We start from the raw sequence: 24,746 nt of genomic DNA, 5'->3' as shown, positions 1-24,746 counted from the left end.
GTCTCTCTGGTCCTTTCCTGAGGCGCCTCGGGGTCCTGGCAAAGCAACACAGCAGACGGTGGGCGGCTGGAGCCGATGGGCTGGGGGAGGCGCCTACTTTCGATCCGTCCTCCCCCAGCAACCCTGGAGGCCTTACCCCACCGACCCGATTCACCAGCACCCCTAGGAACCCCGTCAATGCGGTCTCACTCCTTGCAAACGGCAGTCGGCTCTGTTAACAGACATTGGTCAGGCCCACAGCCTGACGTGTACAGGACTGGCCCAACGATGGGGCTGCCTGTGACTGCCAGCGCCGGGCGCCCACGGGCCAAGACGCTGAGTCACAGTTCACCCGTTAGGCCCCCTTCCCCCTCTGAAGCTCTGGAGGGAGCTGGGGTACCCACAGAGTGACACCTCCATCACTTTTAGTTATCTTTTTTATTCTTTTCTAAATCAGGAAAGACTTTGGGGGCAACTACGAGGTGGCAGAAATCTGGAAAGCTGGTTGGAACAGCTACCAACTTGTCTTCTCTTTGGTGACCACAGGAAAAAACAGAGGAGACTTGAAGGGTCTCCCTAGGAAGAAAAGGACCCAGAAGTTCCCAGAGGGCCACAATCCCCCACCTTCAGCTGCACCTTCTCCAGAAACGCGGGGCTGGTGTGGCTTGCCCCAGGACCGCTGCTCTGCGAGAACCCTTCCTCTGCGACTTATCACAGATAAATATCGGCTTGTTTCAAGCCTTCAGGAAGTATTGGGGTTGTGGGGAGACTCACAGCTTCATCTTCAGAGAGCCTGCAGGAGGGGAAGCCTTAGAAGCAGCCCTGCCCTCCACCACTTCCTACTGCCCGATGGCCCAGAGGCGGCCTTCTCCGTTGGAGGTGGTACAGCCCTGAAGGCGGAAAGGCTGGGTCTCGGGCCTCGGACCTCATGCAGACCCCTGCAGGGGGCCTGGCTGAACACCCCAATGGCCACCAGGAGTCAGGACAGCCTCACCCCCACCATCTCATTTCCGATCAGCTGCGGTCGAACGGTTCAAGGCCCGAGACAGTGACGTGCCTTGGGTGGTCACTTCTGATTTGCTGGGCTAGCAGAGGTGACACAGAGCCACCCGCCCACATCTGTCGGCCTGCAGGCATAGGCGAGCGGGCCTTATTTGCAGGATCTGCTGGGGCTTCAACCACAGGACAGCTTGGAAACCCAAGGCTTCCTTTCTGCCGAGCGAGTGTCAGCTCAGGCTGCTGCGAGCTGTCAGAAGTCTCTGTTCCCCGAAGCACAGAAGAGGACTTGGGGGTCCCTCCCAGGGGGCAGGGCACGCACTGCTGAGGACAGGCTGCATGGCCCGAGGCTGGAGCCGCCGGGGCGGGGACCCCACGAGAGCCACTGGGCCCAATAGCTCTTGTGGGCCGGGACGGCCACCTCCAAGGGGCAGATGCCAGGCTGGGGGCACACACGCACCCCAAGGGGGCAGCCCCCTTCTCTTCTGGTGAAAGTCACCCACGGCTGGGGGTCCCTCTGAGGGCCTCGGAAAGGAGCAAAGCCAGTGCCCGACACCATGCCCGTCTCTCAGGGGTTGGGCCGCCCTCGCAGAGGCGCCCACCCCGGGCTGGATCAAGGCTGACACCCCAAGGACAAGGCACAAGAAGCACAACCGGCACGTTTGCTTTTTCTTTCCCTGTTTTGTTTCGGTTTTTTTCTTTAAACCTAAGGAAGCAGGTTCTGAGAAGACAGCGCAGCGGCGTCGGCCTCCCCGGGCCCAAGGGCCACGCGCGCATCCCCACGGAGGGGGCAGCCGGAGGGGTGGGATGGGGAGCGGGTCTGTCGGTGGCGGGACCGTCAGACGGCAGTGCGCGTGGGCGTGCTGGGCTGGTTCAGCCGCAGCGTTTTACACAACCAGCCGGCAAAATCCACTTCTTCCACCTCGGACCGCTTGATGAAGGCGTGGTTCTGAAAGGGAAGGAATGATGTGAGTGGCCCCGCCCTAGCTGGCTGGCCGGGTCCCCACCCCAGAGCAGGGAGGCCCGGGCCCGGGGCCACGCGGCCTGGGACGGGGTCTCAGGCGACGGGGGAGGCCACTCTATGCCCCCTGGAGCTCAGGGTGACGTGGGGTCGGCTCACCCTCTGTGGGGCGTCCCGGGCGCTGTGGGGTGAGGAGCAGCATCCCTGCCCCGACCCGCTTGACGCCAGGATCCCCCCGCAGGTGTGACAACCACACACGTCCCCAGACGTGGCCCAGGGACCCATGGGGGCAGAGTCACCTGGGTGAGAACATCTGATCTGGAACCACGGAACTCTGAGGATAGCAAGTGCCCTACATGTCCTGTCCAGGCGGCAGCCACCGGCCGCTTGAGGCTCCTGAGCCCTTGAAACAGGGCCCGTGTGGCTGGAGAGCAGGATCGCGCCTCATCCGTCAGTTTAAGTAACTTTAACAGTCACCCTGACAGCGGTTCCCGTTCGGAAGGGCGGGGGTCTAGGCCTCCCACGTGACATCCACCTGTTATGGCAGCTGGGGAGGCGAGACCACCCCTACCTCCCTAAAGGTGGGCACAGGCTTGGGTGAAACACCAAACCAAGGGAACAGGACTCGTGGTCGGGAAGACAGTCAGCCCCACACGGCCCACAGTGTCACGCAGGCAGAGACGTGGATGTCGTCCCGCACTGTCACGCAGGCAGAGACGTGGATGTCGTCCCGCACTGTGTGAACTGTGTGGAGCTGGGCAGGGGGGCGGGGGGGGAGACAATGGCAGATGTCAAAGTTCACTCCCCTGTTCCGTGGGTCTGCATGTTCCACAGTGAACACGTGCTTCTTATGTCGTGCGTGCCCTGAACACACGTCACTGGACTCAGTAAGGAGCTTCTAGAAAGAGGCAGATGGACGCAGACCCCTTCCCACAAGGCACTCCAGGCCAGGCTCACTCTTGGGGCCACAGAAAACTGACTACAGCTGGGACACACAGGCTGCAGCCACAGCTAACAGAGGGGTGGGCTAGACAGGGTGCCTTCCTGGAGGCGGTGCCGAAGCAGAGGCCCACAGCTGGGGGGAGAGCAACAGGACACATCCCAGAAGGAGAAGGGCCATCCTGTGCAAAGGTCCTGAGGTGGAAAGCAGGAGGGAGGCCCGGTGGAGGACATGGTGGGGAGGGGGGCGCGTGGTCCTGCAGGCAGGGGCACAGGAGCCCACCAGAGGGCGTGGCTCGGTTATTCAAACTACCGCATCGTGACCACCCTAAGAGGCTCCTTCTCTCCCGTGTGGACACCTGAGGTTGACAACTAACGTCTCACGCCTGTAGCTGGCAGTGTTTTCTCTCTTCGAGCCACAAGACGCATAAACAAGGGGCTGACTCAGCATCGGGGGTGACTCAGGTGGTCAGGCCTGGTGATGGAGGAAGAAGGCCTAACGTCCACAGTGGACATGGGCGGAAGGCACTGTGACAGTCACCCTGAGGCTGGCAGGCAGCCCTGCCGGGGGAAGGCCAATGCTGGAGACCACCTTGGTTTTCAAGGACGTTGGACAGTATGGGTTTAGAGGAAGGCAAACACCCCAGTGGTGCCCCCAACGCCTTGGAGGCCGGCCATTCTGAGACACAGCCCTAGCCCCAGGCACACGGGCCCTTCTGTACCCCGGGGAGCTGAGAGGACCATGGCCGCTCTGCATGGTGCCCTCCAGCAAGCCAGGGCGACCCACAGGGGTTCTCCAGCTTGGCCAAGAGACATCAGAGCCAGCTCAGGTGTTCACTCAAGGCGAGGAGGGCCTGCCAGGGACCTCTGGAAGTCCAAAATCTGTGGGTATTACTCACCATGAGCATCTTCAGATCTGCTCGCTCTGCTGGGTTCTTAATTAGGCTGTGGGTTCCAGGGGGTGGGAGAGAGAAGACAGGCGGGCAGTCAGTGGCCTTGGGGGAAGAGGCCTGCATCCTGCTGCCCTTTCCTGCCTGGCCCCCGTGGGTGAGGGGCTCCACCGCCACCCTTGGGTGTGAGAGCAGGATGCCCCGGGAGGGCAGGGCAAGAAGCTGAGACCAGGACAGGAGGGAAAGGGGAAGAGGGTGGGAACTCCCCCCCCACGCTGCTCCATCAGAGGCCCAGCAGCAACCGCTGTTGTGGAAGCGGAAGTTTTCCCTTCACGAAAGAGGAACGGTCTAAAAGGTCTAAAAGGAACGGTCTGAAAGGCTGCTGCTCAAAGCAGTTCAGGGCTGAGTGGCAGTTCTTCAAACTGGCAACCTCACAGGGCACAGATAGGTTTACGGGGAGCGCTGGACGCACAGTCACAGGCTGGCTGCGAGGTACGCAACCCTGGGCCGCAGCGTCGCGTCCTGACGTGCAGGGCGCTCAACGGGCCGGCCCTCCGGGTCCACAGCCCGCTCGCCCGAGGCCGCGTCACCCAGACGCTTCAGAGGGTGGGAGGGCCACCCCCCAGAAACCGGCTCCGAAGGCCTGCCTAGGAGCCACGGGTTACGGGCTTGAGGGGTTAGGACACCGGGCTGCCTGCTGGCAGAAGGCAAGGCGGGAATAGCGTTATTTCCAGAGAGCCTGCCATCCTGGCTTGCGCGGGGTTTCGGGGACAAGCTGGGGGTGGCAGCTGGACGCCGTGACTCAGCAGCCTTGGTGGGGGGTTGGCGGGGGGATCTGGGTTCTCAGGTGAGCTCCAGTCCTGCCAGACGCCGCCACTGCCAGGCATCCCCGAGGCCCCGGTCGTCCCAGGAAGCAGGCCAGGCCGCCTGGCCCCTGCCCCACCCGCCCCGAGCTGGCGGCCATGGCGTCTTACCATTTATTTACAAACTCCTGGAAGTCCTGGGTGAAGATGCCGTTGGGCAGCTTGGGAGGAGGCTGCGGGCCAGGACAGAAAGGCGGGGGTGAGAGCTCAAGGATGCTTCTGGAATCAGGGAGAAAAGGCGCTTCCCAGCCTGTGCCTCTGAGGACAGCTCGGCACTTGTTGGGGACCCTCAGGATGCACCCTTCCTGGAGGCAGAGGGCGCCCACCACCCCCCTTCCAGCAGCTTCCCCGGGCAGCCCTGCCAACTGGGTTGGCCTTTTCCCAGAGTTTCCTTCAAAAGCTCTTCTTGTTCGGGGACCACGACTGGCTCAGGAGTGAAGGAGAACAGGGCTCATCCTCATTTTATGGATGAGGGTGGTTACTCTTGACCACGTGCTACACGGTCTGGGCCACTACCCTCCGGAGGTGCTTGGAGAGAGCTGCGGGTCTGCCTGAAAAGAGGGGGAGCCTGAGGGGCCTGGCCCCTCACAGGTCCCGGGGTGGGGACAGCCGTGCGCAGGCTCAGGCCCCGTCCAGGAGGGCAGTGGGCCTTCTTCCTGCTCAGGGGCGGGAGGTGCCGGCGGCCTCCCTGGAAGGACGTGCTCACCGGGCCTGGGTGTCGCTGCCAGGTGCAGGGAGAGCTGTGTCACCGGAACCACCCTGCCCTGTTCTGTCGCCACTGACCCTGCTCTGAGCTGCTCACCTCAAGACCCAACCCTGGGCCAAGCTTGGCCACCCCAACTCCAAAGGGCCACTGGAAACACACTTCCATCAGAGAAGGGCCAGGAGGGTGACCCGGCCACGCCGAGAGGGAGGGCTGTAGGGTCAGGTCCTGCTCGGCCCTGTCTCAGCTGCAGGCCTGAGGAGCCCACTCCCATCCTTATGCCTGGATTTACCCATCTGTACAATGGGAGTATCCATGCTGCCCTCTCACGTGGTGGGGAGAAGGACTGGGTGGGTGCCCTGTGCCCCCTTCCCAGAGAGGAAGGTGATGCCTCAACTTTCCCTGAGGAAGTGGGATGATTTATGACTTCACCCACAGGGCCCCAGCGCTGGGCCATTGGGCTCAGAGTGAGAATTTCGGGTTCATCCCCGTGAAAAGATAAAAAAAAGAGGCCCCTAGGGAGGGGAGGTGTGCGCATCCTACTGGACTCAATGGTCTCCACAGCTCCCTGAGGCCCCTTCCCGACACAACCCACAGTCTACACATCGAACGCTCTTCTTTCTGGGGAACACTTTCCAACGGGAATGGCTTGATGCTGCTGCTGTGGAGACCCGCCTGCCAGCAGGGCCCCGGGCACGCACCTCGTTCACGATGTAGTCCAGCAGCTCAAAGATTGCCATGGCCGGCCGGCTGTCCATCCCATGACCTGCCCGGGGCAGAAACAAAGACGGATGAGACGGGCAGGTGGGCACCGTGCTTCCGTCGGGCGGTGGGGCCTGAGCGTGCTGAACGCAGCCGAGCACCCTCTTCCGCACCCGGCCCAACCCAGAGGGCAGGCTCCTGGGCCCAGCTGCCTTCCTGGGAGAGGAACATCTCTCCTGAGCCTCTGGTGAATTAAAAAAACAAAACACCAGAACGAACAGGAACGCTTGTTGAGAAGGCACACATCTGGCAGGGGGCTGGGCTGTGCTAAAGCCGACCCCCTGCTCCCTGGAGTGGGGGGAGGGGCCACGGGGGGCCGAGCAGGCAAGGGCAGCAGTGTAACCTGGCACGGACCTGCGGGCTCAGGATGGTGGCTGGCTGGGATGGCTGACCCCTGTCCTAGACCCAGCTGGCCAGGCCCGCGTTTGGCAGCTGGACTTTCGCCTTCTGTCCCCTGTCCTGAAATGGGCACGTGGGCCAGGGCCGGGGCTGGGGGAGGTGCTGGCAGGCCAAGCGGCCTGGCACAGCGCCCCGCTCCTCCCCGCCTGGAAGGTCTGAGCACCGTCTGGGAGTTGGGCTGGAAAGGGAGGGGCAGGGCCGGGGCCTGAGGACACAGATGTGGGAACGGGGGTTCTCCCCTCGGAGGAAATCAAGACACCCCAGCAGTCTGGGTGCGGCACCAGGAAAGGGGAGGGTCTGGGCTTGAGAATACTGTGAAAACCGCCATCTGACGACCCAAGTATCCGTCAGCGGTAAATAGATACCACACGGTGGAATATTATGTGACCATAAAAAAGGAGCGAGGTACGAGGTGCCACGAGGCACCGACACTTGCCACGGTGTGGACAGATCTCAAGAACACAATGCTCAGTGAGAGAAGCCAGACACAGAAGGACACACAGGGTGTGTGATTCCATTGATGGCAAACGTCCAGGACAGGCAAATCCACAGACACAGGGATTGGGTTCATGGTTGTCAGGGGCTGGGTAGGGGACAGGGTTTCCTTTTGGGGTGATGAAATGTTCTGAAGTCAGATAAAGGTGATGGTTGGACAACCTTGTGAAGGTATAGAAGTCCAGTGGGTTCTAAGCCTGAATCGAGTGGACCATATGGTATGTGAATGCTATCTCAATAAAGCTGTGAGAAACCAACCAACCAACTGCAGTCCACTGCATGGTCCTTTGGGCTCTCACTCAATTCAACTCTCTTCCTGTCACTTGACTTAAAAAATAAATAAATTGGGCTTCCCTGGTGGCGCAGTGGTTGAGAGTCCGCCTGCCGCTGCAGGGGACACGGGTTTGTGCCCCGGTCTGGGAAGATCCCACGTGCCGTGGAGTGGCTGGGCCCGTGAGCCATGGCCGCTGAGCCTGCGCATCCAGAGCCTGTGCTCCGCAATGGGAGAGGCCGCAACAGTGAGAGGCCCGCGTACCGCAAAAAAATTAAAAAATAAAATAAATAAATAAATCCCAGAGTCCTACGCGCCCCTTCCTAATTACACCACCTGAGCCATGACCCTCACCCCTCGCCAGCCCCCAACGTGGTGGAAGCATCGGCCTGAACCTCGCAGGTGGCTGCCTGAGGTACCGGGAGGCCCCTGGGAGCCCCGCTGCCCTCCCGTACCTCGGCTGTGTGCTGGGCTGAATCTAACCAGACACCCGAGACCCGAGTCGAGTTGCCTTCACTTTGGGCTCCCTGAAAGGCCTGGCCCAACACAGCAGGACGGCCACTGCAGAGTCCAGGTGTGGGGCAGAAGACTGCCTGCTGGACAACCCTTTCGGCTTTTCTGTACACTTGAACGTTCTCGTGATAAAATGCTGGAGAAACCACCCGCCACCCCACGGCTTGGCTGAGGGGCGAGTGTCTCGACCCCGCCAGCTGGCAGCAACAGGTGCAGCTGCCCCAGACAGGACAGTTCGAGGCGTTGCTTGCAGCACTGTCCCCAGAAGCCTCAGGACCATCTGAGGACTGCTGACCGCAGTGAGCGCGGCCCAGGGGGACAGGTGGAGCTAAGAGGGGCCAGAGGGGAGGCAGCTGCTGTCCCCAGGCGCCGCGTGCCCCATCCAAACCGGAAGTCCCAGTCTCAGGCCATACCGCTGATGGGGCGTCCGGGGGGTCTCGGCCGCGGCGAGATGCTGTGAGGCTCTCCTTCCGCGCCGTCGACCATGGGCCGGCCAAATATGGCCTCCAGCTCCTTGGCGTCCGGCGGGGGGATGGGGTACCTTCCAATGGACAGCTCCACCAGGGACAGGCCCATGCTCCAGATGTCTGACTGCACCGAGTAGTGAGTGCCTTGCAGCCGCTCCGGCTGAGGGGAGATGGGCAGAGACGGCCCGAGGGAGATGGAGGGGCGCTGGCACCCTAGAGTGTCCCTGTGGTCCCCCTGCAGCCCCATCCCGCTTAGGGACACAGCGGCAGAAAGCCATTCCGCCCCCTCCCTCCACCTGCTTCCAGCCGTGCTGACAGCAGCCCCTTAAAGCCCCGCAACCCAAAGTGCTTCTGGAGAGCGACCAACCCAGGAAAGACGCCGGAACGTCTCCTTCTCCCAACAATCCCAAGACGGACTTCTCAGAATCTGCTCTTAGAATCAGCCAGATGGGGACTTCCCTGGCGGTCCAGTGGTTAAGACTCCACGCTGCCAATGCAGGGGGCGCGGGTTCGATCCCTGGTCGGGGAACTCAGATCCCGCAGGCCACGCGGTGTGGCCAAAATAAATTAAAGAGATAAAAATGAAAATAAAAAAATAAAATCACCCAGATAGTGCCTAAAATAACGGAGGGCTAGTCGATTGGCTCAGAAATTAACTGACTACTCTCCCCGAGCGGACAGGAACCAGGCCGGCGTCTCCAGAGAGACAAAAACCCAGATGAGAAGATGATGGAAACTAGAAATTCGAAGGAGAGAACAAAGCCCGCAAAAGAAACTATACTACAGGGAAGGGCAGGCTTTTGGAAAAGCTTCTGGAAAACGGGGAAGAGCTGATGAGGGTCGGGGTGGCGGTGGGGAGGACGCTGGAAGGACTCACAGACATGTAGGACCGCGTGCCCACGAAGGAGTTGGCCATGGAGTCGATGAGCTGCCCGCTCACCCCAAAGTCGCACAGCTTGATCTCCCCTCGGGAGTTGACGAGGATGTTGGATGGCTTCACATCTGGGAGCAGAGCCGGCGGTGTGGACGCTGCGGGTCGCCGTCAGCCCCTCCCGGCCCCGGGGCGCCCGTCCCCTTACCTCGGTGCATGATCTGGTGCTTCTCCCGGAGATACGCCAGGCCCCGCAGAACCTGCAGGGAAGCCGCAGGGCGGTGCCGTGAGGGGGACTGTCCTCTGGACAGGCCCGAGGCCCAGGCCGAAGTGGCCATGTGACATTGACAACATTCTTTGGGTGGGTACAGTCACCCACCTCCCCAACTCTCACACGGCCCCCCACCCTTGAGGAGGACACCGCTCTCCCCTTGTCTGAGGAGGGCCCAAGGCCCTGTCAGTAGGGCTGTAAGTGTCCAGTCAACTGCCCCGCCTCAGGGGTTACCCCAGCCCGAGAGGCATCCTCTGCTGAGCCCTTTGGTGCCGGGACCGTGCTCGGGGCCCCCAGGTTGACGGCGTGAAGGATACAGGGGCTGTTTCACCGAGTTAGACAGGCGACACTCGACGATGGCAGCACTGTGGGACAGTGTGTGCCTGGCGCCGTGCCACGGTTCCTCCTGCCACCCCCATGCCTGTATGGGGCACGGAAGTATCACCCCCACTTCACAGGCAAAGGGACGCCACTCACTCAGTCCCACAGCTGGTGGAGGCTGGCACAGGCACCTCTGCCTCTTTGCCCGGAGGCTGACGCCCACCACCGGCTTCCTGAGGCTCCTCGAGCCTGGCCGTGTGGAAGGGGGCAGAAGTAAGAAGAAACCCATGAGAACGCAGGGCCGGGAGCGCGCGCCCGCACGCACTTACCGCGATGCTGACCTTCCCCAGGATCTCTTCGGGGATCCTCTTGGCTTCTTTCAACACCTGGTCCAGGGAGCCACCGTCCTAGGGGCAGCACAGGAGAGAGAGGTAGAGCTGCCCTGAGCCGTCGCCAGGCAGGGCTCCCCAGAGGGACGCCAGAGTGGCAGGGAGGAAAACGAAGCATTTCCCTGGTTCCCAGAGAGCTGGTGCTCAATTTCCTCCACGGAAAACAGAGGCCAGACCACAGCCAAAGGCAACCCACTGGCTCAGAGCAGGGACTCCCGCGGCCCCGGCCACCTCTGGGGCCTCAGGAAACGGAAAGGGTGCCAGCGTGCTCGCCAGGCGGTCCATCCTTCCCGGAACTGAGGCCCGTGGCTGGACGGCGTGACTCAGCCTTCCTGAGGTTGCCACGGCAGCAGCAGGCGGGCAGTGCTCCATGAGGCCTGCGGCTGAGCCGCCCAGCTTGCAGCCCGAGCACCAGAGAGCGTACCTGAGCCAGACCCGCAGCTCTGGGCCTGGGTCCCCTCCCAGCAAGTCAGCCGCAGCCTCGGGAAGGGGAGCGCGAGCACAGGGGCGCCGCCCGCAAGTGCCCGGCACAGACAGAAGGCCAAGCCAGCTCCGCCAGGAAGGCCTGATAGCCGAGGGGCACGGGGGAGGGGGAACGATGGCTCGGCCCCCCGTCCTGCCGGTGTAGCCACTGCTCGCCACCCTGAAACTGGGATGTTCAGCAAAGGACGTGACACAGGGCACCCTAGTTGATCCCCTGACCAGGGCATGGCCCCAAATCCACACGATAACGAAGAAGTGACAGAAACCAAGTATCTTGTGCAAGGTCACCCGGAAGCAAACCTGGAGACCAAAACCCCGGGTGTCACCGACTGGCCCAAGGCGCCTCTTCAGAGATGGGCTCCGAGGACACACCGAGGATGCCGGCAGACCGGAGCTGAGGCTCGGGCATGCGGTGGGAGGTGGCCAGCATCTGAACTCGCAGCTGGGTGGAGAGCCTGTTTTCTCTCCATGCTGCTCTAGGGCTCCTGTGGCCACCAGCTGTCCCAGGAGGCCTCTTATTCCGTTTGAGGGGGCGCGAGAAGCCTGCAGCCTCGGAGACGCCTGGTCCCCCCTCCCTGGCACTCTGCTCCAGCTGTGCTTGGGGAGAAGGGCCGCGGTGGGAGTTGTGGAAAACCCCAGGCCCTCCAACGCTTTGGGAACCCACGAGGGACTCTGTAGGCTAGCCCCAGCCTGAGGACGAGGGGGCTGTGCGTGCAGTGACGGCGGGTGCAGCCGGGGAGGAACGCACGGGACCAGGAGGTCCGGTGCACTTGGTCGGCAGGCTGCCCGGCCCAGCCCTGTTCTGCGTGCAGGGCGAGATGGGAATTCCACTTTTTTTTTCTCATTTTTTTGTTTCATCAACCTTAAAAGGGTTTTTTTAAAAAAAGTGTTCGTGTAAAAAAAAAAAAGCGTTTGTGATCCCTGCTCTCTGACTCAGCTCCTCATACTCTGAACTTTCCGTAGGATTGTGGTATGTTTGCTGGAAGACATTCAGGGAGAACGTCTCCGCAGCGACTACGGTGGGCCAGGCCCCAGGCTGGGGTCTCAAGGCGACTCAGGACACATCGCGGGTCCTCTCCACGCAGCCCCACTGCCACCCAGCCCCTGACGTCAGCGTGGTTCATCCTCCGTGGGGTGTAGAGCTGATCCAGAGCTTTAAGTCTATCTATCTATCTATCTATCTGGGGGCTCACATTATGCATACTTTCCTCTTGGGGGATTTTCTCATCCGGTGCATATATGCTGCTTTCACTTCTCCCCTGGAAAGCGGCCTGGTGTCATTCTTCACCTCCCCTTTCCTGACGGACGTGTCTGATTTTTCATTATTGTAGAACAAGGGAGTGCATTCTTCAGTAGATTTGACCAGGACCCAAGAAAATACCAAAAGCTGCCTCTGAGTGGTCAGTCGGCTGCTCCCTGGCCGCTCCGGCCCTGAGACACCCGCTGTCCGCTGGTCCAAGCCCCTAGTTTCCCCAGGAAAAGGAATAGGTCTGGGCACCAGGGAGCCGCCAGCCCCGCTGTTTCCCGTGCCCACAGGTGAGTTTCTCCTGTGCTGAATCGGGGCTGCTCGTCACAGCCAGCGGGCCTTTCTCACAAGCTGGAGCTGGAATCTACCCGGTGGGAGACGAGAGTCAATTCGTGCACGACCCTGCGTAGAGACGAATGCGTGCCCTCGACAGGGAGAGAAATGGAGGTGATGCAGGAATTCGGGGAAACGGTGGCGGTGGTGACAACGTCACGGCTGACGCTCCGTCAACATTCGTGGACCAGCTCGCCCCGTCCTCATATCTTTGGCCTGACAGACAAGGTGCGAGACTCGTCCAGTCCCGCATGAGAGGTGGGGGGACTGCAAGCGTTCTCTCGCCGCCATGGGCGAGACCCTGCAGGGGACCATCGGGCACGAGGACACTGGTGTGGGTGGCACAGGCCCTCTCAGCGCTTCCCGTCATCTTGTCCTCCTCACGCCCTCCCCGCCCAGCAGCCACCCACCACTTAAGGCTCACCTCCATGGACTGTAACCCGTCAGCAGAAAGAGGGGCGCGCGGGCCACACCCGAGCCCGTGTCCTTGCGTTTGTGTGCCATCTACGCGTTCCACTGTCGTCATATGCTCGCTATGAAAGCGAACAAGAAAAGCCCGACCGTGAAGCTCTGAAGGACGAACATGGCAAACAAAGAGAATCTAGCATCTCCCCTGCATCCCAGCGGTTCCGTCTGTGCGCTGCTGGGGTGCAGGCGCCTCACCTGGAACTGATGCTTTACACCCACCAAGAACGGAGGGGGAGGGGGTGGGGCTGTGATGCGCCTCTTTTCTTTTTTTTAGACCGTGCTGTGTAGCACGCGGGATTTTAGTTCCCCAACCAGAGATGGAACCCGTGACCCCTGCAGTGGGAGCATGGAGTCTTAACTACTGGACCGCCAGGGAAGTCCCATGCTGCCTCTTTTGTACAAGGCCAAGAGGGGCCTCCAAACTCTCAGGGTATTCAGGGAGCAGGGATGGAGGTAGCTGAAGTGGGGACGAGCAGGGGAGGAGGGGGGAAGGGGAGAGGGAGGGAGAGAGACAGCACAGAAGAGGCTCCCCTCAGACCACAGCGATGTCACATCCTTTTCTCGCCCTGATACTCGTCTGTGCAGTGTCGACCAGGTGGGTGGGCAGATACGACTGCCCTCTCCCAGGTGGGGAAGGGGCTCCCACGGGGCAGTGCCAGGCAGGAATCAGGCAGCCAGGTTGGGGCAAGGCAGTGGGGGAGCCCTCCCCCCGGCCCACATGCATTCCTCGCGGGCTCTTGCTCAAATTCGTTTCCTGCCTTCGTTACAAAACCATCAGAGGGGACGGCAAGCTGGAGGCGAGGCGTAACCACAGCCACCCGCCAAAAGCCACGCGGCATCCTGGTTTTGCAAGGGCCCTGAGGGCCGGGGCCTGGACAGCCGGGAGCGGGCAGGGCCCTACCTGACAAAGGAGGCATGGCAGAGGGCCGGCGGCATTTCCTCTGGGGGCCTTCGGCTCTGACCACTTCTGCTTTCGCGTTACACCTGATCCCACCCACTTCTGAGCCTCGAGACCAGAGCTCCTTAATGAGGGGGCACATCAGAATCAACCATGGTTTAAAAGAGATGGGCGGCCGCCCTCCATGGCAGAGGCCTGGTCCCATGGGTCTGAGCTGGGGTGCAGACCCGGGTCCCCAGACCACGCAGAGGGCACTTGGGAAGGAGAGATCAAGTGTTTAGTCGCACAGCCCGGCGGCGGGCCTCAGCCCTCGGGCGTGCCTGCTTAGGTGCAAGAACTTTCAACGTTGCATTACTCAGAAAGCCGCGGGGACCGGAAACAACCTTAGTGTCCACCAAGAGCGTTTCATAAATTACCCAACAGGTACGCAGGGACGCCAGGGCGCTAGACGGAGGGGAAAAAGACGGAGCCGGCTCTGTGCCAACAGAGAGTAACGTCTACCATGGATCCGGGGAAAAAGCAACGTCGGGAGGAGGGTGTCTGGCGCTTAAGAAACAAAGGGGTCTACATGCACACACGGCTGCACTGCCTCGTCCACCTCCAAGAGGGTCCCCCGGGAACAGGACGGGGACTCCGGGGTGGGAGGGGAGGCGTCCCGGGCCCCGCCGCACTCACCATGTGCTCCATGCAGATGCTGATCTCCCCGTCGCTGTAGAAGGCCCCATAGAAGCCCACGATGTACGGGGAGTTACACTCATGCAGCACCTGCAGCTCACGGATGATCTGGTTCCGGATGGCTGGCTTGATCTCCAGGTGGATCAGCTGCAAGGGAGAGGGAGGCGGGGTCAGGATCGGGCCACTGAGGGGGGCCGGGAAGGAAGGGTGTCTATGTACCTGAGAACGGGGAACACACACCCACACACAGACTGGAGCGGGAATGTTCACAGTAACCGGCTTCACAGCAACTGAAAGGTGGAAGCAACCCAAATGCCCTGAATCAACAGAGGAAGGGACAGAAAAATGTCTCTCTACGCCCTGAACATCACTCAGCCGTGAAATGGGGTGATGCACAGACACTCGCTGCAATGTGGATGGACCTTGAGAACATGACGCTCAGTGAGAGAATCCAGACACAGAAGGACACATGGTGGGTGACTCCACTGATGGGAAATGTCCAGAACAGGCAAATCCACAGAGAGTGCATTCCTGGCTGTCTGGGGCTGGGGGACAGGGGAGTGACTGCTGATGGGGATGGGGCATATTTTTGGGGTGATGAAAATGTTCTAAAATTGATGATGGTGATGGACGCACAGCTCTGTGAATATACTAAAAATCAGTGTATTAAATACTCTAAAAGGATCGTTTGTATGGTAGGTGAAGTACATCTCAATAATGCTGTTTTACAAAAATATATCATCAGAGGCAACATTATTCACTTGGTTACAGGGGGAGCTCTGTTAATCAAATCATACAAAGGGCCAGCCTTTCCCAGGAGCAGACCAGGTAATGCCCTGTCCGATGCGGCAATTACTTCACCTCTGCCCCCCTCCGCCCCTTGGGTTTTCTGGACCCCTTCCCACCCCCGGCCTAGAGAGAACAGATAGCCTTCCACTGCCACCCTAGGATCCTAGCTCCCCTTCCCCTTGAGTTCAAGTCAGCAGAGAGGACTGCCACCAAATTCATCGCAATATCTGGAAAGGTTAGAAAAGAAAGGATCGTCCAGAGAGATGCAGAAAAGACAGCTGACAGACAGCCAAGAGCAACGCCCAGCTACAAACCCCAAATAGCCAAGATCCCCCGTACAGCGGGGGAGAGTCAGGCTGCGGGTGCACGTCCTGGTTCCTTCGAGTCCTAGATGCTACAGCCATGGTGATAAGACAAGAAAAGGGTGCGATTTCCACCTGTCCATCAGAGAGGCGGAACCAGATCCCCGGTACCTGAAAATGACCACTATCAATTCAACAGACATTTCTGTAGAGTCAGTTACACTCGGGGCTGGTGACAGGGAGAGACAGCACAGATGGTCCTGCTTGGAGGAGACGCACCACCAGGAGGGGGAGAGACACAGGCAAAACAACCCCGCTGTGGTGGAGATGCTGATGGAGGAATCACAGAGGGGGGTCCAGGGCTCAGGCGACACTCAGGCCGGGCCTCGAAGGACAGGTGGGACTCTGCCAGATGGACAAGGTGGGGTGGGCATGCCGGCGGAAGGACAAAGAGCTGCCTGTTGGCGGGCTGTGTGCCGAGTTCATGGGGGCACGGGGCGTGTGTGGGGCACCAACGACCTTCAAAACCTTGAGAACTGCAGCAGCTCCCAGCGAAACGGTGCCTGGTGCCTATGCCGCCCCCAGGCAAAACCTCATGCCTACACATGAAGGTTCCCCACCTGACCCAGCCTGCAGAGCAGAGCTCTGGCTGTGGGCCCTGGGACACCGCACCTGCCCCTTGGCCACCACCAGCGGGACGGTGGAACACACCAGAACCCCAGGTGCTCTCTCCTCCATCGGCCGCCCCTGTGAGCACGTGCACGCAGACCCGCTTGGAGAGGGCGAAATGAGGGTCTGAAAGCCAAGTGCTGCCATCCGTGTGCAGCGCGGCAGGTTCATCTTGCAAGCCAGGCGGGAGGGCACAGCGAGGTGGACGGTGGGCAATGCCAGCGTCAGGATCATCAAGGCCCAAGAGAAATACAGCACGGGCCACCAATTTAATTTTGAATCCTCTACCTGCTGCGTTCAGAGTACAGAGAGACAGGTGACATGAATTTTTCATGTATTTTGTTGAAACTCGGTGTAGTGTATCAAAAATTGACTGTTTGGACGTGAGGGCGATGTAAAAATATTAATGACTTTTTCACACGGAGGCCGTGAAACCTGGTTTGTGTTTCTGCACGTACGGTGCGCCCTGTCTGACATCGACTGTGTTTCAAGGGCTCGGCCACTGCGTCTGACCAGGGGCAGCCATCGTGGACAGCGCCGCTCTCGACAAAGAACTTCAAAGGAGCCGCAGATGAATCACTGGGGTGGTGGGGGTAGAGAAGCAGAAGTGGGGGAGTTGGACAAAACTGGACAGATCTGGACAAATCCCAGGGGTCCTGGAAGCCTGGAGTCAGGGCCTTAATGTGAATAAGGCCAAAAGAAGTCAGAGGCTTTCCAGAAAAATATGGTAAAGAACGGATGCAGGGGCGGCTGCCATGTGAAGTGAGCCTCATGGATTACCTACGAACCACCACTGAGGGGGTGTGGAGAAAAAGCAGGAATGGGACGAGGGCCACGTTTCTGAGCACTGGTGCTTGCGATTCGCCCTGATGATGATGACCCATAGGGGTTGGAGAGTGGCGGTGAGAACTGCCCCCATTGGGCTGACCAGCAAGTTCAGGTTCAGAGACTTAAATGACGCCCCCAGGGGCACACAGCTGGTGAGCGGTCAGGGAGGGTTGGGGCCTGGCTCATGGAACGCCAAACAAAACCCACACTCTTTCCACGGCAGCACCTGGGCCGTGCGAGCTCCAACAGCTGATTAAATAAGTACGGTGCTAGGAGTTCAAACCCCATCTAGGAGTCTAAGGGTGCTCCTACTGCAGATTGGGGCATTCGAGTTAGGGATGGGGGCAGGGGGCACAAACTAGGTAAAGAGGGAAATGGATTGCGGAGGCGAGGCCTTGACAGCTTCCACTGGGTCAGCGTCAACTGCAAAGGGAGGACCCGAGAGGGTTCAAGCCCAATTCAGACACCGACCCAGCTAATCCTCAGTTCCTCAGTAAAACAGAGCTGTTGGCCCATGCAAATGAGAACGTGCGCACCGGCTTTGACCCAGGGCCATCACTAGAAAGAAGGCAGCTAGGGTTAGGACGTGGCCTTGGGCAGGTTTGTAACCTCCATTCTGGAAGCATGCAGATGCCGAGGGGAGGGAGACACACACACACACACACACACGCGCGCGCGCGCGCGCGCACACACACACACACACACACACACACACACACACACACACACACACACGAGGCTGAAAACACATCCCTCCGCTCAGAGCACTGGGAAGTTGGGAGAGCCCCACAGGTGCAACACGGTCACCGAATTCTTCGCGGATCTCTGCCGGTCCCACTGACGCAGAGGCTGTGTGCCCAGGGCCCCGCAAGGATGCGGGAGGAATCGTGACACCAGACACGAGTTCAGAGAACATTTACGAACGGACGAGACAGTGGAAATGGAGCCCGGTTCTTGAGGGTCTTAGGGACCTGGTGTCACTGCTCGTGTCGTAGTGGTCAGGATAATCCCCTGCCCATCACAGGGGCTGGAGGGACGCCGGCCCACAGCAGGATCTGTGCAGGCCTTCCAGAATGTGTGGAATTCCTACTCGGCTTCCCAGGAATTCGGAATTCCACCCAAGGTAGTGGAGGAAGGACGGAGGCCACTGTTTCTCAAAAACCACTTTGACATGTCAATTTTCCCACCTGTGTCCTCAGCTGAATACAGGCAAACAGAGCTCCTGGGAGAAATGGCACTCTGGGAGCCCTTGACCTCCGCAGACCGGCCGAGGGCTCCAGGGCCACCAGGGAGTAAATTCACGCCCTGAATTGCATGACTCTGGGTGCGGCTGCACAGGCCACAGGCAACTGGAAGGGGTTACGATTGATGGGGAACAAAATCTGAGGTTCACTCCCCCCAGTTTTTAGAACTTTTTTTTTTTTTTTGCCGTACCACACGGCATACGGGATCTTAGTTCCCTGACCAGGGATCGAACTGGGACCCTTGGCAGTGAAAGTGCTGAGTCCTAACCACTGTACCTCCAGGGAATTCCCTTTCTTAAAAAAATTTTTATTCTATTATTATTTTTTTTTGGGCCAAACCGCGCAGCATGTGGGATCAGTTCCCCGACCAAGGATCGAACCTACGCCCCCTGCAGTGGAAGCTCGGAGTCTTAACGGCTGGACCACCAGGGAAGTCCTCCCTTTTTTTTTTTTAAACCTTTTATTTTGAAAGGATTATGCAAGCACAGGAAAGCTGCAAAAACAGCAGAGAGAGTCCCGTGTGCCCTTCACCCAGCTTCCCCTGGCAGTGACGCTGTCTGTGACTGAGGCCTGTATCACAGCCAGGACACAGACATCGGGGCAGCACCACTAACTAGACTACACCTGGGCCCCCCAGGTTAAACCCGGAAGCCTTACTTCGCAGGCTTTCAGAAAGCCGTAGACAAACTCTCAGATTTCATGGTTATACAAGGCACGTCAGCAGCCACCTGAAAGAGTCCTGGCTGTCCTGAGAACCCTCCGACCCTGACGAGCACTCTGACCTGTACACTCTGTTCCCAAGTCCCTGCCTTCCATCACCGTCTGAATTTCACATCTGCTCTTCCACTCCCTGTACTCTGGGCGATGGCAGACCAGGGATTTCGGGGGTTGCTCTGGTTTTGAAAAGGCTGCCTGTGGTAAGCAGACAGAAATAGAAAGCATGTGGCTGTAGGTTTCAGGAGGGAGGGCGGGGCTCTGGAGGCAGGAGGAATAGCTGCTGCACTAACCTCCCCCCCGCCACATGGAAACCGAGTGCATGGTTCCCAGGAAAGGCGGGCCCTGCGCAGATCCCCCCGGGGACCAGGGTGGTCAGGTTTCCAAGAACGCAATTTGGAAACTATGGGACGATGGGCTTCCAGAAAGGGGGCTTTCTATGTCTGCAGGAACACGTCTGTGGGAGCTGAATCACGTGTCAACTCAACGTCCCCCAGTCACGTGTGCAGGAGCCACCATCCCCAGGTGGTGACCTCCTCTTCTCCACTCCCGATGTCTCTCAGGGACCCTTCCCTACATGTAGCAGGGAGGCTGCACTGCGGCACAGGAGCCCCGATGAGGGACTTCTCAGCACCAGGGTTTGCACTGAACAGGGAGGTGATGGTTGATTTTGTGTGTCCGCTTGGCTAGGCCACGGTACCCAGCTGTTGGGTCAGATGCCAATCTAGATGTCACTGTGAAGGTATTTTTTAGATGTGATCTAACATGGAAATCATCAGACTTCGAGGAAAGCAGGTGACCCTCGGTAAGTGGGTGGGCCTTATCTAATCAGTTGAAGGCCTTAAGAGAAAAGACTGAAGTCGCGCTACCCCCACCCCCCGCAAAGAGAGGATTCTGCCTCCAGATTCCCTCTCTCTCTCTCTCTCTCTTTTTTCTTCTTTTTAAATTTTTTGGCCACACCGCAGCATGCGGGATCCTAGTTCCCTGACCAGGGATCGAACCAGCGCTCCCTGCAGGGAAGCCCCTAGGACTCTCTTTGGACTCAAGCTGCGCCGCCAGGGAAGCCCCCAGACTCCCTTTGGACTCAAGCTGCACCAGCTCTTTCCTGGGTCTGCGCCCACTGGCCCGCCCTACAGATTTCAGACCTGCCAGCCACCACGGTCCCTGAGCCAATGCCTTAAAGTACCTCTACCTACCCCACCCCCTACACACCCCTAGTGCTTCTGTTTCTCTGGAGAACCCTGGCTACTACAGGTGGCTCGGGTACCCCGTTGCCAAGGGACCGCCCTCCCCCACCCCACCGATGTGGCCGTCGCTACCAGCAGCCAGTCCTGGTCGGCAGGGCCTTCTGGTTGTGAAGTCAGGCGAAGCCCGGCTCTAAGGGGTCTCGATTCTCCTCTCTTCCGTCTGCTACCCTTCTCAAGCCAGTCTGTTCCCGGAAACCTGAATTTCAGACATCCCGCAAGGCAGGGGGCGGCCTCCAAGAGAAGAGCTGCGTGGGACCAGGCTGCATCACCACATTCTAACTAGAACCCACGTTGGTGGGGGTGGCCTCTGAGCCTGGGAGCCCGTCAGAAGGCAGAGGCCGGCACCCTTGAGGCCCCTCTCTCCTGCTGCCAGGGCACCTGTCGCCACCGCTTGCACCCGCAGAGTACGGGGACAGAGCCGTCACCCCACCGCCAGCTGCCTCTCACCTTTCTTGCCATGATGAGGCCCGAGGGTCTGTGCTGGACCTTGGTGACCACCCCACCGTTCCCGGCTCCCAGCTCCGAGATCCTTTCAAAGTCATCGTCCTTGAGCTCCCCGACCTTGGCCTTCTGGGTGAGGAAGGCTTCCAGCCGCTTCTTCTGCTGCTCGTCAAGTTCTAGCTCCTCTAGCTTCTTCTGCAGGTCCACCAAGTTTGCTCTGCGGAGACCCCAAGGGCGAGGGTTAGCCAAGACTGCATGTGCTACCAAAAGATGACTCAGCCCGAGCCGAGGTCACCGTGTGTCCACTGCACATTCCAGGCCTGGGGTTTGTAGCTGGGAGGTGAATCAGACCTGATTCTGGTGCTTGAAGGGCCTACGATCTCATGGGAAAGAAAGACCACCCGCAGACACACAGCTGAGGTCCCTGAGAACTGGGGATGCCGTCCCTCTCCCCCACTCATAAAGGTTAGGAGACCTCAGAACCTCGAGGACCAGCTCTAGCTCAGTGGCCCTGCTCTCAGACCCAGGAGCCCTTCCTCCTGACACAAGAGCTCTGGACCACATGGGAAGGAGACAAGGGAACCGGAGATACAAGCCTGGGGGTCGGGGAGTGAAGCCCCAGGTCAGGACATCTGTCTTTCACAGGGATGGAGGAGCAAACTCATTTGGAGTGGCCTCAGAGCAAAGAACTAGAACCAAGAGGCAGATGACAGAAGCCGTAGCATCTGTGCCTCTAATTCACACGAATTACACAGAGGCACGGGCGGAGGAAAGGAGAGGGGCATAATTTAAACAGTGCAGACAATTCCAGGGCATTCCTTTCCAGCAGCATGCTCTTATTATATCTTGAGCGTTACTGTAAACAGTAGGCATTTATACGTACATGCATTCCTAGAGCTGGTTATTAAAAACCAACCATGTGGGACTTCCCTGGTGGCACAGTGGTTAAACATCTGCCTGCCAGTGCAGGAGACACAGATTCGAGCCCTGGTCCGGGAAGATCCCACATGCTGAGGAGCAACTAAGCCCGTGAGCCACACCTACTGAGCCAGCGCTCTAGAGCCCGTGAGCCTCAACTACTGAGCCCGCGAGCCACAACTACTGAGCCTGCACTCTGGAGCCCGCGAGCCACAACTACTGAGGCCCGCGCACCTAGAGCCTGTGCTCCACAAGAGAAGCCACCGCAATGAGAAGCCCGCGCACCGCAACCAAGGGTAGCCCCCGCTCGCCGCAGCTAGAGAAAGCCCGTGCGCAGCAATGAAGACCCAACGCAGCCAAAAATAAATAAACAAACAAACAAATAAATAAATGTATATAAAAACCATGTATACTGCACTTTATTGGGTGATTTCAACGAACTTTCAAAGGACAGGTTGACAGTTAGCTATTTTCACGAGTGCCTTGACTCTGAACCAAATCCTGGAGTAAAACACTGTAACAGGAAGGTAGACGCCAGCTCAATGCTCAGTGCGCACGAGCACTAACCCGAGGCTGCCCAAAAGAAAAAGAACGTGAGCTATGTATGCAATTTTTAAAATTTCTAGCCACGTTAGAAAATGTTTATCTGGTGAAATTAGTTACTCTGGAATATGTATTATACTTACAGCTCCCCTGAATTTGGACAAACAAGCCACATTTCAAGCGCTGGCTGTGGCCAAGGGCTCTACCCAAACAGTGAGTGCAGCTCTAAGGGAAGTCACTAGAGGAGAATGGGCCACCTCCAGAGGTCCCCACTCACCACTCTCCAGGGCACTTAAGCCAAGGTTTACCGCCCACCTAGGGGAGACCCCCCCGGGGGAATTCAAGCAGGAGACGAAGGGGGACACTGGAGTTCTGGCAGGAAACTTCCAAGGCCCAAGTTCAACCATGACTTGCCTACAACTTAAAGAGATGTAAGCAAAAGGGCACACAGGAGCAAGATGACCTGCCGCTGGGTGATGTCACCTGAGCTGGTACCTCGAAGAGGTCGTTGGGAGGTAGGGGGCTAGGTGCCACTTCCTGAGCAGGTACAAGAGCTTTAACTCCCACAATCCTCCTGGGAGGCACCTCTCTTGTAGACCCAGCCCACCCAGGAGGGACAAGGCTCAGAGGTTCAGTAACCTGCCTGAGGGTCACAAGGCAAGGAAGTGGCAGAGGCTGGAGCAACACCTATGCCCTTCCAGCCTGCAAAGCCTGTGCTCATAGTAGTGGTCCCCTGAGCCAGGACCTGGATAAAGGGGGAACAAGAAGGACACCGATGGACAGAGAAGGAAAGGCAAAGGAAGGAATGTATGTGCCACGACCCCTTCACCATAGGAGTGAAGAGGCAGCTCTTGCAGCCAGACCCTCAGACCCTGGAATGTGTCCAGCCTGGCCTATGGCATCTAAAATGCATTCTGGAGTCAGCTGATTAAGCCATTTTACATTTCATGGCAACTCCACTGTGGTTATTTAAAAAAACCCTGGAATTCCAAAGGCTGGCTTCTTCTGGGGGAATTCTTGAAGGGATGGAAATCACAAATCACATTAAAACAAAAAGAAAAAAAGAGAAGAGAATATGATGAAGGAGATGTCTCGTAAGAATAAGTGGAGTTTCTGAGAATCAGGAACACGTCCCCACATTGAGCTGCACCCTCGGGGACTGAGAAAGATGTGAACTCACACACATATGCATCAAGGCGCTCCTCCTTCATCTGGTCGCAGGAGGCCAAGTCCCCTGAGAGGCACCAAACATGCCATTCGCCCATCACACCTGGTTCTCATGGGTCACACCACAGGCAAGGCGCACGGCACACAGATCCCGGCCACGGACCTCTGACACCAGCCTGGCCGCTCCGGCATGAAGAACGGGAGTGGGGAGGTCATAGGGACATGCTCTGGGGCCAAGCGGCGTGACCTCACACAACGCAACTCTGCCATCAGGTAACCCCAATGCCCCGTGCTTCTTTCTCTGTCCCCTTCCTTCCCCTCAAGTCTTCCTGTCCCCCTCAGTTGCCTCAAACCCAATCACACTTCTCCAGCCCCTCAAGGCTTTGCTAATCCATTCGATCCAGAATCTCTGTTCATCTGCTTTCAGGGGTCCCAGCAGGCTCCCGACTTCTCTCCTGCTGGGTGCCCAGTTCTCCCCACCCCTGCCCCTTCAAATCTCCCTCGCTCCTTGTTCCCCCCCAAGCCTCTATGCCTCCTCCAGGCCTCCTCACCACTCTCCCCAGGTTCAGCTCCACCCTCCACCAGCAGGGTCTTCTCAGGCTCCCTTCCCCTCAATTCCCTGAGGACCCTCCCCACCCCTCAGGGATCCCTCCCCACCCTCAAATCTCTCAGGTACCCCCTTCCCCTTTTCCTGGACCTCCTTACCCCATGCTCACTCCCAAGAACCCCGCTTGCCCCATCCCCTCCTCTCAGGAACCCCACGTGCCACCGTTCTTGGAATGCAAGGACCCCCCCCCGCGCCTTTCCCCGCACATCACTACTCAGGGACTCCTCCTCCTTCCTCCCATTTCACTATTGCGGACCCCTGACCCATCCTCTCCCCTCAGAAACCCTCCCATCATCATCCTGGTTGCACTATTTAGGGCGCCACATTCCGGTCTTCTCCCCGCAGGGACCGATTCACTTACTCTGAGACGCTCCATCCCATCTTCTCCCAGCAAGAACCTTCCCCCAGCCCGATTTCACCATTCAGGGACCTCCCTCCCGCCGACAGCGATACTCCGAGCCCCTCACCTCTCCTCTCCTCTCAGGGCCCCCTCCCCGACCTTGCTACCCAGGGCCCCCTCCCCTCCTTTCAGGGACCCCCTTCCCCGATCTCGCAACTCTGGGACCCCTCCCCCGTCCTTCCCACCCAGGGCCCACTCCCCCGTCCTCTCATCTCCTCGACCCCCTCCCCCGACCTCGGTACTCTGGGACCCCCATCCCGTCCTCTACCCGGCCCTGGCCCTGCCCACTCACTCGGAGGCGCCCTCGCTGGTGGGGGACGGGCCCTCGGCGATGGCGGGGTTGATGGTGAGCGCCGGCAGCACCGGCTTCCTCCGGGCCAGCATCGGGGATCCGAGAGCCGGCGGCGGCGGCGCCTCTAGCCGGGGCCCATAGGGGGCGGGCCGGGAGCGGGCGGCGCCGACGCGAGCGCGGGGCTGCGGCCGCGGCCTAGGCCGGCGCCGGTGGGGCGAGGATGGGCGGCGCTGCGGATCGGAGCCGAGAGGCGCCAAGGGACGCAGGGGCTGAAGCCGAGGGATCGGGGCCACGGCAGCCACAGAGGCCGGACCGAGGCTGACGCTGCAGCCGGAGCCCGGGAGGCAGAGGGAAGGGAGGGGGAGCTACGAGATCGCGGGCCTCTCGCGATA

General features: G+C 59.3%; 1 protein-coding gene and 1 long non-coding RNA gene across 2 annotated transcripts; both read right to left on the bottom strand.

Moving 5' to 3' along the window:
• Positions 1 to 398: 398 nt before the first annotated feature.
• On the bottom strand, positions 399 to 24,730 carry MAP2K2 (mitogen-activated protein kinase kinase 2). Its single transcript, XM_067734186.1, has 11 exons — positions 24,355 to 24,730; positions 20,434 to 20,644; positions 14,194 to 14,340; positions 10,031 to 10,108; positions 9,318 to 9,369; positions 9,116 to 9,240; positions 8,185 to 8,398; positions 6,033 to 6,097; positions 4,740 to 4,801; positions 3,775 to 3,820; positions 399 to 1,924 (listed from the first exon to the last, which is right to left on the bottom strand). The coding sequence occupies exons 1-11, from the start codon at positions 24,444 to 24,446 to the stop codon at positions 1,814 to 1,816; spliced, it is 1,203 nt and encodes a 400-aa protein (XP_067590287.1). The 5' UTR covers positions 24,447 to 24,730; the 3' UTR covers positions 399 to 1,813.
• Positions 21,737 to 24,152, bottom strand: LOC137222648 (uncharacterized). Its single transcript, XR_010942531.1, has 2 exons — positions 23,069 to 24,152; positions 21,737 to 21,918 (listed from the first exon to the last, which is right to left on the bottom strand). It is a non-coding gene; the product is annotated as an uncharacterized lncRNA (long non-coding RNA).
• Positions 24,731 to 24,746: the final 16 nt, after the last annotated feature.

The sequence above is a fragment of the Pseudorca crassidens genome, chromosome 3 (genome assembly GCF_039906515.1).
Source record: "Pseudorca crassidens isolate mPseCra1 chromosome 3, mPseCra1.hap1, whole genome shotgun sequence".
Classification (NCBI taxonomy): Eukaryota; Metazoa; Chordata; class Mammalia; order Artiodactyla; family Delphinidae; genus Pseudorca; species Pseudorca crassidens.
This window is presented reverse-complemented; position numbering and strand designations above follow the sequence as displayed.